General features: G+C 38.9%; 1 protein-coding gene and 1 long non-coding RNA gene across 6 annotated transcripts in view; one reads left to right on the top strand and one right to left on the bottom strand.

The window, feature by feature from the left end:
* The window catches only part of LOC109411737 (mucin-19), a 223,838-nt gene that overhangs the window by 138,800 nt on the left and 70,943 nt on the right, over positions 1-14,095 (bottom strand). For all 5 annotated transcript variants that reach the window (XM_062859880.1, XM_062859881.1, XM_062859883.1 and 2 more), the window contains exon 2: positions 4,288-5,094. In XM_062859880.1, the coding sequence (XP_062715864.1) occupies positions 4,288-4,632 (345 nt within the window). In that variant the 5' untranslated portion in view covers positions 4,633-5,094. The remainder of the gene's footprint in view (positions 1-4,287; positions 5,095-14,095) is intronic.
* LOC134291749 (uncharacterized) overlaps positions 1-14,095 on the top strand; it is a 401,595-nt gene that overhangs the window by 385,383 nt on the left and 2,117 nt on the right. The gene's annotated exons all lie outside the window — the stretch shown is intronic.

The raw sequence follows: 14,095 nt of genomic DNA, 5'->3' as shown, positions 1-14,095 counted from the left end.
GGAGTCATTTCTGGGTGAATTTCCGGAAGGTTCACTGAAGGAATTCCAAGAAGAAATTATTAAGGAATTCCTGAAGGATTTCCTGGAGTAATTCCTGGAATAATTTCGGGAGGAATGCAATTCCCTAAGATTTTTTTGAGGAATTTCTGAGGAAATCCCTGAAGGAATTCTCGGACGAAATCTTAGAGTAATCCAAGGAGTATTTTTTCGAGGAATTTCTAAAGGTTTCCAAGAGGATCCTGTAGGTATTGATGGAGGAATACTTGGAAAAAAAAAACCTAAAAAATCTCTGACGGTATTCCTGGAGGAATTCTTCGAGGAATTCCTGAAGAAGTTCCTGGAGGATTACTTGAAGTAATTTCTCAAGGAATTCCTTGAAAAAATTCTTCACGAATTCTTGGAGAAATCCCTAAAAGTCATCTTGGATGAATCCCTGGAGTAATGTTTGGGATAATTTTTGGAGGGTTTCCTGAAGGTTTCTTGAGAAATTCTTGGAGAAATTCCATGAGAACTTCTTGGTAGAAGTCACAGAGGAGAGAAATTCTTGGAGGAATACCTAGAGGGATCCTTTGAGAAATTCTTGGAAGAATTTTTAGAGGAATATCTGGAGAAATTCTTGAAGAAATTCCTGGTGGAATTCTTGAAGGAATGCTAGGAGAAATTTCTAGAGGGATTCTTGTAAGAATTTCTGGTAGAATTCTTGGAGGAATTGCTGGGTGAATTTTCGAGGAATTTCTTGAAAAATTCCTGGAGGAATTCTCGGAGTAATTATTGGCAGAAATTTTTTGAGGAATTAGAAGGATTCTTTGAGAAATTACAGAAATCAGGTATTGTCTGGGAAAATTGTTGGAGGACAATGTTGTTTAGAGTACCCCCAACAGAATTTTTCGGAGATTTTCCGCATTTAGAGATTTAGAGATTATGAAAAATACTTTTTGAAATATATGGCGAATCACTCGACTCGGTAATTCGGCATCCTCCATTAGTTGGATTGCCTTACAAGTATACTGCCCCCTAGCATTAGGCAAATCTGGCTGAGACATCGATTTTTGTGAATCGATTCGAATCAGATCAGCAGAATCGATTCACCGATTAAATCAAATGCTTTGAATCGATATTTTTACATCGATTCGATACTACAAATTTTACAAAGCTATAAAATGATTCGTTTGCTGCATGTAGTTCAAGTATGTTATCAGGTATGTTTTATTTGTAAACATCAAACACTTCGCGAATCTGATTCGAAAATATAATAAAGTTGAGACAGTATTCTGAGAAAAAAACATTTTTTTTTAATCGAAAGTATAAATCCTGAGATCCTGAGATTCCCCATAACTCTGAGAAGTATTCCCATATAGTACTGGGATAACTTCCCGCAGACTGCTGAGAGAAACTCCTCCAGAATCTTTAAATATACTCCTTAAAAATTCTGAAAGAATTATGAGATAGATTTCTTCAGAATGCTGAAAATACACCAGAATCCTGAGCAAAATTATCTAGAAGAGAAAGACAGACTCTTCCGGTATCTTGGTGGGAATTCCCTCTGAATTCTATTAATGATTTTCCTAGAATCCTGTGAGAGATTATTCCACATCTATGAGACGGGTTGTCTCAGAGTCCCGAGAGTCTTGTGATAGATTGTCTCAGAATCCAAAGAGAAGCTTTCCCTTGGGCATTCTGATTCTGATTCTGATTCCTTCAAAATGTTCCAGAATCCTAAGATGAATTCTCACAGAATCCTGAGAGGAATTCCAAGAGCGTTTCTTCCACATTCTTGAGATAAATTGTGAGAGATCCTCACAAAAAACAAAATTCGGATTCCTAAGATGAATTCTCCATAAAACTTAAAGGAAATGACCCTGAATCCTGAAAAGGGTAGCTTAGAACCCTAAGAAGGATTACTCCACAATCCTGAAAAAGGTTCCCTCAAAATACTAGGCGGGATAGACAAAGAAAACTGAGATATACTCTCACAGAATCCTGGGAGATAGGACCCCAAAATCTTGAGAAGAATTCCTCCAGAATCGTTATAAGAATTCTTCCAGAATTCCCAAAATGTGCTGAGTGGAATCCATTAGAGTGCTGTGAATAACTCTGCCAGAACCCCGGAAGGTACTCCTCGGAATTCTACTAGTGAATCCCCAGCATCTTGAGAGGGATCATATTAAAAGGATCTTACGCAGAATCCTGAGACGAATTCTAGTGATCCTATGTGGGATTCCACCAGAATCCTAAGAAATATTCCACCACAATTCTGAGAGGAATTTCTCCACAATTGCTCAGAATTCTGAGTGGGGTCTTCCAGAATCCTTAGAAAGAGCAGCCCAGATTATCCACAAATTTCTTAGAATCCTGAACAAAAATTTCACCCATGGTAGGGAACCCTGGTAGGGAATACCCCAAAATCCTGAAATGAATTTCCTTAGTATCCAGAAATTCCCTAGAATTCTGATAAGTATTCCCATTTAATACTGTTGAGAAAAAAATCCTCCAGAATTTTCAAAGAAACTCTTCCATTATGGACCATAATACTGAGGATTCCTCTAAAATTTTGTGATAGATACCTCCAAAATGCTGAAAATTCTCACACCAACATCCTGAGAGACCTTATCATAAAATTAAAGAGAGAAAAAATAAGGATTTTGCTAGAATTCTGGGAGGGGTTACTCCAGTTTTCTGACATGGATTCTCTCACGATCTATAGAGGAATTCTTCCAGAATCCCAAGAGATTTCTTCAGATTTCCGAGATGGATTCTCCTGGAATCCTGTGATGGATTCCCTTAGAATCCTGAGAGAAGTATTTCCTCGGGATTCTCCCAGAATGCTTAGACGGATATCCCCAGAACTACCAGACAAATTATTCCAGAATTCTGAGAGGGATTCTCCTAGAATCCTGAGAGAAATTCTCCTGCAGTATTGAAAGACATCCCATTAGAATCCCCAGAGATTGCCCCATAACCCTGAGAAGGTTCCTAAGAGAAGATTTTACACATTATTAAGAAACATTCATCTAGAATCTTAAGAGGGATTGAGCTTGAGCTTGATTGACCGCCCGTAGATGCTACTCCAGTATCGCCAGACCAGCTACACTCACACAAGGAACCAATGAGATATCTGCCGGGGACTAGCAGGCATCTTCAGTGTGTGAGCGTTGGTGATCTTCTATTTTTAGGCGACAATGGCGCCTGCCACGTCAGGTTGCAGGTCAATGTGGGGAAGGGGAAAGAAGTGATGATTGCACTCGTTTGTATCCACATCTGACCGAATATACCTCTGCGCCAGCACAAATTCATGCGGATGTCGGAGTGCTGGTGGGACTTGGTTGGCAGAAGGTACACACCTGGGTAAGGTGATAGAATTGTGTGTTTTTATTATTTTGAAGCTGTGCGGCACAGTTCGCTTGATTGCATAATTTGTAGGCGTTTCTAATAGGATTGAGACACTGTGCTGTGAATGTTTGGAAGGAAGGGAAACGGCTTTTTCAACCCGTTTTTGTTCTAGCGATGGCTATGAACATGTGAATATACATGAGTTGTGAGCAGAAAGAAAGCATATAGAAAGATACAAAGTAGGAGGAAAGGGACGGGCCAGGGATTGCACCCGGGACCTTCTGTATATAAATCAGAAGCGGTAGCCACTAGACCACCAAGCCCGTCTGTCTAGAACCCTGAGATTCTCAACAAAAAAAATGTTCGGAATCCATTTGGAATCATTATAAAAAAAAGAAAAGAAATTTAATATTTTTGAATCTAAAGAAAAATCGAATGTAAAAAATCTATTTGGTCGATTTCGAGGGCTTCAACATCGATTCAAAAAATCCATTAATCGGAACAAAAACATCGATGTTGCGAACATCGATTCAAAATTGCCCAACGCTACTGCCCCCACTCGCATAACAGTCCCATTCGTAAAAAGCAGTAATTGTGAAAACAGCGTTTGAAGTTTGGCAACTCGTTTCCATGTAAAACTTTGAAAAATCGTCATAATTTGAAAAATGTTTCGATCATCTCGAAACTTTTACAGATTGCTTTGCACCTCAATACATACAAAGAAATTCGTAGAAACAAATAATGTTTTTTTTGTTCACAAACTTGAAGAATATATTAATCAAGGTTGTTTATGTCTTGTTTTATGAACGAATGCTAAGGTATTTAAGGAATAGATTCGAGATCCAGAATCGAAAACCTAATCTCTAGCAAATGAATAGTTTGAAAAACCACTTCCAGTCTTTCCCACTACTTTTGAATCAAAAAGAACCACCGTGTGCGATCAATCGCGTGACTCACCTCCGCTTCGGTATCACATTCTGTAGTTATGATTGCACCATGCTGTTGATGTTGTTGTTGTTGCTGTTGCTGCTGCTGTTGTTGGTTCTGTTGACGGTGACCTTGGTTATCACCGCTTCCACCGTTCGTGCCAGCCTGGGTTCTGGCAACCAAATCCCGTTGCTGCTGAAAGCCCTGATGCTGTTGCTGCTGCTGCTGGTAGTACTGTTGACTTTCCGGAGGGTGCTGTCTGCCGGAGGACTGCGAATTGTAGCTAGCTAGCGCTGTTGGTGCGCCTGTTGTCAAAGTCGTCGTACTGTTGCTGCTGCTGCTGCTGCTGTTTGACTGGGTTACTGATAGGTGCATATTATTTCGAGCACATACACACACTCAGTGCCTTCTCCGTGATAAGAGCTTTGCAGTTTTACTTAGCGCTCTCTTTCTTCCTTATTTCTCAACCGCGCGCACAACATCATCCTCGTCCATCCATCACGAGGTAATCATCACAACAAAAACACAACGGGACACTACACTTTACGACATTGGGACGTAAACTTTTCACCTTGCGATTAAAATTGGCCATTGATTACACACAGAGACACGGAGACACACTTTCGCGAACGAACGGGCACGCGCACGCTCGGAATTTCTTCTCTTCCGGGACCAATATGTACGAAAATATAGAACATACACGCAAACAAACACTGTTGCTCTATGCACTACTTAAATTGATTCAACGATTGGGCGTTGTTGTTGTTGCTTCGCGGATTGTCGCTGACCGCGCCAAATTGGAGTTACACAAACCGAGCGGCCGGAATGGGAGTGTCACTGAAATCGAAACAGATAATGAAAATGAATTAGATTAGATAGTCGCACCATTCGTTGGTATTTGTTATGAATGATTGTTGAGTGAACGATTATGAATGACATTAATAAACAGCAATGTCTGGTCCTTTGAAACGTGAACGTCGGAGCAACTACTTCAAACTTCTTATCATTACATTTAGAGATTACCATAGCAGACGTAATCGCAAATCTTTTATGTACTCATTGATTGATGGTACTATCGACTGCAGAATCTACAGTGGCGCTAATACCGTTTCAGACAACTACTTAGGGGTAGTAAAACGGCGGTCAAAACTATCCGTCATCAATGAGATACGGCACTGACGGTCGCATCGGTATAACCTGGACGCTATGACGTAATCGAAAAGTGGAAGCAGCACTTCGACGAACACAGTACATTAGAACTAATATTTACGATAAATGTCTACAATCGACGTTTGTCTAGGTAAGCAGTAAAATTCGAAATAAAACAGAGAAACGTACGCATCGGAATTCACCCAGCTGTACTGCTTGAAAACATCAGGAAAACTTCCATCAACCCAAATGACCACGACGCCGGTAACAATCACAATACGCATTTGCAGTGACGGCTCACTAAATGAATGTACGCACAGAAATCACATTTTTCAGCGTGTGTCACCCCGACAATGGTGCTTTGGTTGACTTTCACTACACAACGAATTGCAGCGTGGTGGATTCCAATCTGTTGCCCTGCCTGACATGTGTCAGACTACGCGACCACACGGTCAGTGTAAGCAGATCTTCTCTACGTTGTTGTTGCGTTGAAGACATGTTTGTGTGTAATTTGGCTGTCCGATAGTTGGGTATTACTGGGGGTCTTTTCCCAGCTGACCATCCGCCCTATAAGCATCACATCACCCTCACCTCTCTAGAGTTTTAACTGGGCGGCCATTGTTGTTGTGACCACTACTGGTCATATATTTGGTAATCGCGGAGCTTTTATCTTTGTACCCATCGTGGTGTATACGCTGTTGTACACACATCCGCGTCGTCGTCCACGACGCCATTCTTTCATCCGTAACCATAAAAAAAAAAAAATCATTCATTCACATCAGCACAAGCCAGGCCAAGTGTGGAGCCAGCAACGATAACTCGTTGCAAATCTCGCGATGCGATACACAACACAACAAAAAACTGACTGCTCGCCAACAACCGTACAAGAGCGCGGTGATGGTGACACCACCCAGGCAGGGGGAAGTCCAATGAGCAGTGGCGTATTTTATTGGACGAGCGCGTAGCCAAAATGCGAGGTGGGACGTTTAGAAACAAAATGATGTGAACAAGTAAAGCTCTGGTAATGCTTTTGGTAACACTAATTTGCAAAATAAAAGGAAAGTCATGAACATCTATCAACGACCAACATTTTCCATGCACATTGACGTCCTGAATTTAGAATCGTGCTAGATTTTTTAAGTAGAACAGATTTTTAGTTATAACTTAAGTTTGAGTTTTACCCTACTAAAAACGTAATACATACCAAAATTAAAATATCTCGCGTTATGGGATGATTCGCCAATTGTTGAACATTTGGGTTGAACAGTTTATGAAAGGTGTTCCAGCAGTTTTCAGGGGCTTTTACGGGCATTCCAGGGGCCTTCTAGGGGGTCCCACGTGGTTTTAATGGGTTTCATGAGCATGCGATGAGGTCTCAGAGGGCTTAAAAGGGCAATGCGGTTTCAGGGATGTTCAAGGGGTGCTTCAGGAGGTTTCCAGGAGGTTTCTGGAGCGTTTCACGGGTCTACAAGGAGTTTCAGAAGCGTTCCAGGTAGTTTCGGATAGGATTTTATGGGCGTTCTATGGAGTTTCAAGAGATTTTGAAGGTGTCTGAGGGTGTTCCAGAGGGTCTCATGAGTGTTACAGTGAGTTTCCGGGGGTCACAAGGGCGTTCCAGAAGTGTTCAAAAAGTTACAGGGACGCCACAGGGGTTTTGGGGCGTTCCATGGAATTTTGTGGACGTTCCTTGAGGTTTCACGAAGTTTTAGAGTCATTTTAGGGTTCGTGAGAGTTTCAAGGATGTTTCAGGGTGACTTACTGGCGTTCCAGCGATGTTCCAGCGGGTTTCAGGAGCTTTGCAACGAGTTTCAGGAGCCTACCTGGAGGCTGGTGTCCCAACGTGCTTTGGGGGGTTTCATGAGTGTTCCAGAGGTTTTCAAGAGGCTTCAGGGGGGTTCCAACTCTAAGGGGTTCAGGGGCGTTTCAGGGAGCTTAATGGGTCCCAGGGGTGTTAGAGCTGGTTGAGCACGTTCCAGGAGTTTTCATGAGCTTTCAGGGTATTTTCAGGGAGCTTCAAGGGTGTTCCATGGAGTTTAAGGACAGACTTGTTAGAATCCCAAAATGGCCGCCACAATGGCCGACTTTGGCAACTACTCACGATTTTGAAAACACAAATCTCCTCATAAACAAAACCAGTGCACCTGAGATTCTTATTTCAAGCTTATTACAAGTGAGCAAAAGCAGAATAATAAAATGCACTGTTGTTTGAAGCTTGCTTCTTGAGATTTGTGCGTCTGAAGTTCTCATGCACTGTTGATGCGGGATTTCAAGACGTTTGTCCTTAATGGACGTTCCAGGGTGTTCCAACGCGCTTTAGAAACGTTCCAGGAGTTTTAAAAGGGCTCCAGGAGTGTTCCAGGGAATTTCCGGGGTGTTCCAGGGAGTTTCAAAGGGTCCCAAGGGATTTCCAGGTACGTTCCAGGGAGTTTCAGGGGCGTTCCATGCGAAACCACGAAATTTTAGAGATGTTCCAGGAGCTCCCATGGGCGTTCCATGGGTGTTCTAGGAGGTTTCAGGGTGTTCTAACGAGTATCAGAAGGTTTCAGGATCGCTACAAGAGTGTCAGGGGCATTCCAGGGAGTTTTTGAGATGATGTTTCAGAAGGTTTAAGGGATGATCAAGGGCATTTCAGCGGGTTTCAGGGGCTTCAGAAGTGTTGCAGGGGATTTCATGGGGTTTCAAGAAAGTTCTATGGGGTTGCAGTGAATTCCAGGGGGTTTTAGGGGCGTTCCATAGGGTTCCATGGATACTTAACCTTTCGGGAGGCGCGCCTGTTTGATTCCAAAACTGCACCGCGTTCGCGCTATATACGAAGAGCGATGGTTTTTGTATATATTTTACCAATGCGCGCGTCCTGATGGGTTAAGGGTGTTCCAACGAGTTTCAGGGAGTTCGATGAGCGTTCAAAGAATATAAGGAGCGTTTCAGAGAGTTTCAGAGGGGTGAGTGAGTTTCAGGGAATCCCAGGGGCGTTGCATGGGGTGTTCCAAGGGGTTTCAGGGATGTTCCAGGGTGTTCGAGCTGGTTTCAGTGCTTCCAGGAGCGGTCCAGTGGTTTTCATAAAGTGTCAAGGGCGTTCCAGGGGATATATCCCTGATATCACCTAAAACTCTGAAACGCCTTGAAACTCCCCCGAAAACCCGTGAAACTTTATTGAAAGCTCTCTAATTTTTTCCTGAATTTCCTGAAAATCCAACTGGATTCTACCTTAAACCTTTAGAAGACATTTCCGAAATTCCTACACAAATTTTCCGACATAAATAAGATGTCAAAAATTTCCTCGCGGTTTGTACCTAGCCAATCTTTTAAAAAATGCTTCATTTACGTCAGAAGTGTCGTCAGTATGTTGAATTTGCAATAATTTTGGATAATTTCTCAAGTTCTTGCTTCATAGATGTCTAATTCCTGAAAATTTGTTTGAAAATCTTGAAAATCTTAGGAGAAATCCCTAAACGACTCCTTAGTCCTTCGTGGTCGTGCAACTAGTGTCACCAAGCACTTAGTCGCATCGTGCTGGGGAGCGTGGGTTCGATTCCCGCCGCAGCTGTCAGGAAAAGTTTTCGACTGTGCCACTGGGCGTTGCATGCTAGTCCGTTGTCTAGTGTCGTACTTCTTTCAAAGAGCGTATAACTCACTGGAAGCATTGAACGTGTCCGTGTCATTTAGTCTCTTTAGTTGAATTTCTGTAGAAATCTTCTTAGAAATTTTAGAGGTAATCCTTGGCTGAACTCCTTTTTTCAAAAGGTCCAATAATAAAATGATATTCTATAAATAAATCATTTGGAGAAATTGCTGAAGATATTTTAGAATACATTTTAGAATACATAGTTGTAAATATCAGAAGAGCTTTAGAGGTAATCTTTGGAAGAATCCACCTGCAATCGTTGGCGAAATTTCTTAATAATTCTTTGGAGGAATCCTGGGACAAATTTCTGAAGGAAACCTTGGAGGAACTTCTGAACAATCTTTTAAGGATTTCTTTTATATGATGATGAATTATAATTATTGGAACATTTTTAACAAACTTTTGGGGCATTCTTGAAGCAATAATTGGAAGAATTCTTTAAAAAAAATACAAAAACCTCCGAAACATTTCACGGAGAAATTCCTGAAGAACTTTGGGAATAATTCATTGTCAAGGGCTGCCAAAAAACAATAGGTGTGAGGAAAGTCCGGAAAAAAAATTGAAAAAAATCATGATGTAATACTTGTAGGAATTTCGAAGGAATTCCTAGAGAGGTTCCTGAAGGAAACTTTGAAGGAACTGCTGAAGCATTTTACTTTCTGAAGAAATCCTTGGAGTACTTCCCGAAGGTGAATTGTGGGAACTTCTTAAGAAATTTTCGGAATTACTACTGATTCCTTCTGGAGTAATTTCAAGCGTAATTACTGAATGAACTCCAGGGGAAATATTTCAAAATATTTAATCAACATAAATAAGCAACTTCAAGGGAAATCTGTTTTAGTTTCGTAATAGTCTCCTGGAGAAAAACCTGATTGTTTCCCTCTAGATGAATATCAGCAAGAATTCAATTCCTTAACCTTTACACCCCGTTTGAGCATTTTTATTTTTTTTTTTCTTTCATGGGCAATCATTTTTTTTATAATTTTTAGAGATATTTAGGGATGTTTTGTATATCTCAAAATGGTTTTTAGTGTCTTATAGCGTATAAACATTTTTCAAAAATCATCGAAAAAGCGATGTTTTGGTCACTTTTTAGATATCATTGTTTTTTTTCGCAACAATTGACATACTGTCGTGCGACGCTACTTTGGACAGTTTTGAATATGGATTTTTTTTTAATTCAAAATATGATTCAAATCTGTTTGATGTCTTTAGGACTATTGTGAAGCAATGATTTCCCTTTGATTTGATTGAATTTGTTTTTCAAACAGACGCTTTATTGCTTGTCAGGACGCGAAAAACATCGAATAAATCAAAAAAATATATATCACGTATCAGAACATTTGCTCTGTAAGCATTGTTTTTACAGCTCATAAATTTCAAAGAGTTGATCAATTCATTGAAGATGTACCAACGCAGCATATTCAATCGAATATTTGTATCGTTATACATTAGCCTAAATAAATGATTGATGGTCCCTTGTTAAGGCTGTCTATATTACAATATCACGCTGGTCAGATCTAGTACAGAACCATCTAAAACGCATATATTTATTGGAATCATATATGATTTATAAACTGTTTCAGAAATTATGAACACACTATGTTTATTAAATAAAATGCACTGTTTTGCTGATATCTACCAACTTATTTTCAGAATACAGCATATTGTGCTCCATATTTTTGTATTTCCTTTCAATTGTCATGATATTTTAAGAACAGCCGAATTCTTTAACAATTAACTTCATTCTCCAAACTTGCATTTGCACAAAGGTGTTTGTTTTATGTTTCAAACATTATTTATCACTAAAAACTAAAAATTATCTTATTTTTTCTCATACTTGCTTTCTCAACAAGTTGTCTGAGAAACGCCTCCACCAAAACCTGGGGCGACAAATGCATTTCCACAACATATTTTCTTAGATCAAATATGATTTATTTTTTTATCGCTTCCCCCTCGACCGATTCTATGACATTTCCCGGAAAATCATTTCCCGGAAAGACATTTCCCGGAAAACCATTTTCCGAAATAACCCATTTCCCGGAAAACCATTTTCCGGAATGGAACATTTCCCGGAAAACTGTTGTCGCAATTCCCAGACTCATTTAATTTCAACCTTTTTATAAAATGCAGAATAATTGATTCATTTTGGTTGGTATTCAATGAAGAATTTAGGCAGGGCTTTCAGCGTTATTTTAAAATCTTCGAGAAAACATTAAAAATATTAACAGTTATGATGCCGACTGTTTTATTACTACAGCTTGAATGAACAGCCATTGTTTAATGAAGGAAATTTTTCAAGGACAATTCTGGCAGCTATAATTCCAATAGATAAGATTCGAAAGAATAGCCTAAAACAAATGAAACGAATAATATCTAATAAAATGGTAGCGGTTGCATTTTGCGCATAGTTTGTAACCAGTATACTCTTGGTGTAAAGTTTCCATACTATTTGCGAGCTCTATAGGTGAGATGCAGATTATTCAATATTGGCTCGGTTGTTTTGTTTATATCGTAACATAGACCATAATAAACAAAAGTTTATCCATTGGAACTACGAAAACACAATGATTCATCTTTTAAGACCAACAAAGTGTTTGTTTTATACCACGATTAGTTTTACCAGACATTTTCACCCGCACTTTCCAAAACGAGTTACCTAGTTCTAGCATTAAGGGGGCAATATGTTCTTTGCCTTTTTGATACTAAACCTTTAATACTGTAAATAACAAAAGGCTAACTTCAACTTTTTGCCTAACGACTCATTCGGTTTAAGGGCCATTTGCACAAATATACTTGAGATATAGCTGTCAGTAAAGGCCCTTCAAATAAAACTGAGGTAATGGTGTGGCTTATTGGGCCGAAAATACATTTGCCCACATTATTACTAAGCCAAATGGTCATTAGGCTAGATTGAAACGAAAGCGATCGAAAAATAGGCCTCGAAAGAACAGCCTATTGCTAGAAGAAGGGATAATCTCTAAAGGTGCAATTGACAGTTTGGCAATTCAACAACTCTGTAACAGTCCAACTTGAAAGAACAACAAATTTTTAAGAGAAGAAAAAATATCAAATGGAGTTAATAGTTTGGCCGCCAATAAAATACGCAACGTTGTAACTAGAAAGAACAGCCTATTAAATAAAGAAGGGTAAATCTCCTACATATAAAACAGCAAGTGCCAATAAAATACAAGTTGGTAACCATATGTTTTATTAGCACTTGTTGTTTTCTATATAGGAGATTTGCCCTTCTTTATTTAATAGGCTGTTTTTTCTACTTACAACGTTGAGTATTTGATTGGCGGCCAAACTATGTATTAACACTATCTGATATTTTTCCTTCTCTTGAATATGTGTTGTTTTTTCATGTCGAAAGAACAACCCATTTTTAAAGAAGGATAAACACCAGGTGGAATTAATAAATTGGGCGCGAATCAATTCTGTAACGTTACTAGGTAGAAATAACAGCCCGTAAATTGAAGAAGGGAGATCTCCTATGCAGTTAGCAGTTTGACTATATAAATGCACCTAGAATAGTCTTTGACGAAAAGGAAGAACAATTTGTTATTGAAAAGTCAGTCAAAATATAACCATTCGGCTCAACGATGCTGGCTTTATATTGTTAAGTGAACTGTAACGAGAATCTTAGTTCCATTCATTTATCTAGTTCTACAATCTTGAAAAAAAAAATAGAATATAGTTTGAAGGCACGATTTTCTGAAAATTGATCATCAACTGATAAAATTAGTCGTAATAGGAAACAAAAAACCAGTTCATGTTTAAGGATTCTAAAATATCTTCTGAAGTCTCAGATTTTCCTCGAATTGCCTCTCCGGGAAATGGGGCATTCCGGGAAATGGAGCATTCCGGAAAATGGTTTTCCGGGAAATGGGTTATTCCGGAAAATGTCTTTCCGGGAAATGGGGTATCCGGGAAATAATTTCCGGGAAATGTCTTTCCGGGAAATAGTATAGAACCCCCTCGACCAGCCAGAGTGGTGGGACAAAAAGTGAAATAAATATTTGTAACGGCCTAACAATGAATTGATACAACTATTGAAAATGTATGAATATCGATTAATTCAATTGATAATTTTATTGGTATTACATGTGTCCAAAGTAACCCCCATCCGGTGTGTCCGAATGATGTATGAACAACTTTTTTGTTTATTGTTGGATTTAGTTTGAATTTACATACATACTCACCATTATTATGTGTGAAAATTGAGAAAATGCGTTCACTACTCTGGGAGTTATAATGTCATAAAGTTGAAAAATCATGAAAAAGTGTAAAAAAAAAGCCCCGCACGACGGTATTTTAGATTTTTAACCAATCATTCTATTGTACTAAAAGAGTTTAGGGAAGTTTAATACACTCTTAAATTATTTTCCTTATCTTACTAAAGTATTATGTTGGTAGCAGCTCGCTGACGTAGTGAACGGTTCGGGTCAGAAATGAACCTAATACACAGGGAGACTTACACGGAAAATACAATTTTCAATGAAAAAAAAAATATACATAAATAAAAATATTTCAACAACAATCATGAAATATCAAAATGTTTTTGTTTTAAATAATCGGTATCTTAAATAGACTTCCATGAAAAATATAAAAGTGTAGGGATGTTAAAAAAACAAAAATTTAAAAATAAAATAAAACTAAAATGCGTACCAAATAGTACCTAAAATGCTCATTTGTATTTGCATTTTCAAAACTATACCTGGAGTTTGTTATAATATTTCTATTGCAGATCCTGAATAACAGTGATGTTAAAGAATAGCCTAGAATGTTCTGAAAAAAACTTCGTCTAATAGCGCAAAGCATTGCAAACGTTGATACAGCAAACAACCGTTGATAAAATAGTGTTACATTTTTGTTGAATATGCCTTTTTGATCCGGACTTGACCGTTCTGACTAAATGGGCCCTTCTTCTTGAAATCACACACAATCACAATTGTACATACATGATTACCTAGTTGTTTAATTTTACTTTTCACCAACGCCGTTGGAACGACGAAACAGTTACACAGCAGGTTGCTTATAGCTATCTACTCTATGCCAACA

The sequence above is a fragment of the Aedes albopictus genome, chromosome 3, assembly GCF_035046485.1.
Source record: "Aedes albopictus strain Foshan chromosome 3, AalbF5, whole genome shotgun sequence".
Taxonomy (NCBI): domain Eukaryota; kingdom Metazoa; phylum Arthropoda; class Insecta; order Diptera; family Culicidae; genus Aedes; species Aedes albopictus.
This window is presented reverse-complemented; position numbering and strand designations above follow the sequence as displayed.